Source organism: Neopelma chrysocephalum, unplaced genomic scaffold (assembly GCF_003984885.1).
Source record: "Neopelma chrysocephalum unplaced genomic scaffold, ASM398488v2 Primary Assembly neopelma1_95009, whole genome shotgun sequence".
NCBI lineage: Eukaryota > Metazoa > Chordata > Aves > Passeriformes > Pipridae > Neopelma > Neopelma chrysocephalum.
Window position 1 is genome coordinate 1 of NW_020923711.1, and position 1,611 is coordinate 1,611.

The 1,611-nt window shown below is 67.8% G+C and overlaps 1 protein-coding gene across 1 annotated transcript; it reads right to left on the minus strand.

The window, feature by feature from the left end:
* Positions 1–155: 155 nt before the first annotated feature.
* On the minus strand, positions 156–1,388 carry LOC113980705 (plectin-like; the record flags this gene model as incomplete). The annotated part of the gene is made up of 4 exons (XM_027707910.1): positions 156–244; positions 593–721; positions 928–1,089; positions 1,302–1,388. Coding segments are annotated over 4 exons (467 nt in total), but the record flags the coding sequence as incomplete, so codon positions are not given.
* Between the last annotated feature and the right edge of the window lie 223 nt (positions 1,389–1,611).

The window sequence follows — 1,611 nt, forward strand, 5'->3', positions numbered from 1 at the left end:
TATGGGGGGGCGTGGGAGGGTACAGGGGATGGATGGGGGATATGGGGGAATACAGGACAGAGGGGACACCTGGGACTACAGGGGACACATGGAGGGGTTTTGGGGACACGCCCCCAGGGAGGGGTGTGTCAGGGGAGGGGCGTGTCCTCACTCACCTGTGCCGGGGGCCTTGTCCCACCTGAGCAGCCGCTCGGTCCCGCTCCTGCTCCGCCTGGTGCCGGCACTGCCGGGCCTCCTCCACGGCCTGGGGGGGCAGGGCTGGCATGGACACGCCCACCGGGGACACGCCCACCACCCCAGCACCACCCACAGGCCGATATAGCCCCGCCCACTGTTCCTCAGCCCCGCCCATTGGTCCTTAGCCCCACCCATCATTCCTTAGCCCCACCCATTGGTCCTCAGCCCCACCCATTGGTCCTCAGCCCCACCCACTGGTCCTTAGCCCCACCCATCATTCCTTAGCCCCACCCATTGGTCCTCAGCCCCACCCACGGGACCGTAGCCACACCCCCCTGCCCTTTAGCCCGGCCCCTTTGTCCTTTAGCCCCACCCATTTATCATTAGCCCCGCCCTTTCCCCTGGCCCCGCCCACCTCTCGCAGCCGCTGAAGCTCCTCCCCCCGTTCCCGGCACCGCGACTCCGCCTCCTGCGCCCGAAGCTCCGCCCCCGCGAGGGCGGCGCGGGCGGCCTGGAGCTCCGCCCACAGCAGCTGCCCCGCCTCCTGCAAATGGCTGGGTCAGGGACAGGCCACACCCCCTCTGACCACGCCCCCTTTTAGCCCCACCTTACCCAGGCCTCCACCCTCTCAGAGGCTCCTCCCCTTCCCAGGCCACGCCCCTCAGACCACGCCTCTTTAGCCCCACCCACAACCACACCTATCATAGGCCCCGCCCCATCCAAACCCACCCCCTCCCTGGCCCCGCCCACCTGCTGCAGCCGCAGTCTCTCATTGGCCCGGTCCCTGGCCCTGCAGGCCCCGCCCATCCGGGCCTGGGCACCGCCCACTGCGATCTCCAGCGCACGCAGGGCCCCGCCCTCCACCAGGCCACGCCCCCTCTCTGCTGCCAGGCTCCGCCCCAGCGCCGCCACCTGATTGGGGAAGACCGTGATTGACAGCTTGCATGGGACAGGCCACGCCCCCACATGGGTGATGGACAGGCCCTTGTCCCGCCCCGGGGTGATTGACAGTTCATTGCTCCGCCCACTGGGGTGATGGACAGTCCCAAACCTCTCCCATCGATGTGATTGACAGTCTCAAGCCCCTCCCATCGATGTGATTGACAGCCCCAAGCCCCGCCCACCTGGTTGCTGAGGTCCCGCAGCTCCTCCTCCAGGTCCCGCCGGTGCTGGGGGGGAACGAGGGAACATTTGGGGGGAGGAACCAAAATCTGGGGGGGTCCCAAAGTCGGGGGGGGGGGTCCCTGGGTTTTGGGGATTCCCAGGAATCCGGGAGCTCCCAGAGTCCAGGGAGTCCCAAAATCTGGGCGGTCCCAGGTATTTGGGGGTCCCAGGAATCCAGGGGGTCCCAGGTGTTGGAGGGTCCCAGGGATTTGGGGGTCCCAGGAATCCAGGGGGTCCCAGGTGTTGGAGGGTCCCAGGGATTTGGGGGGT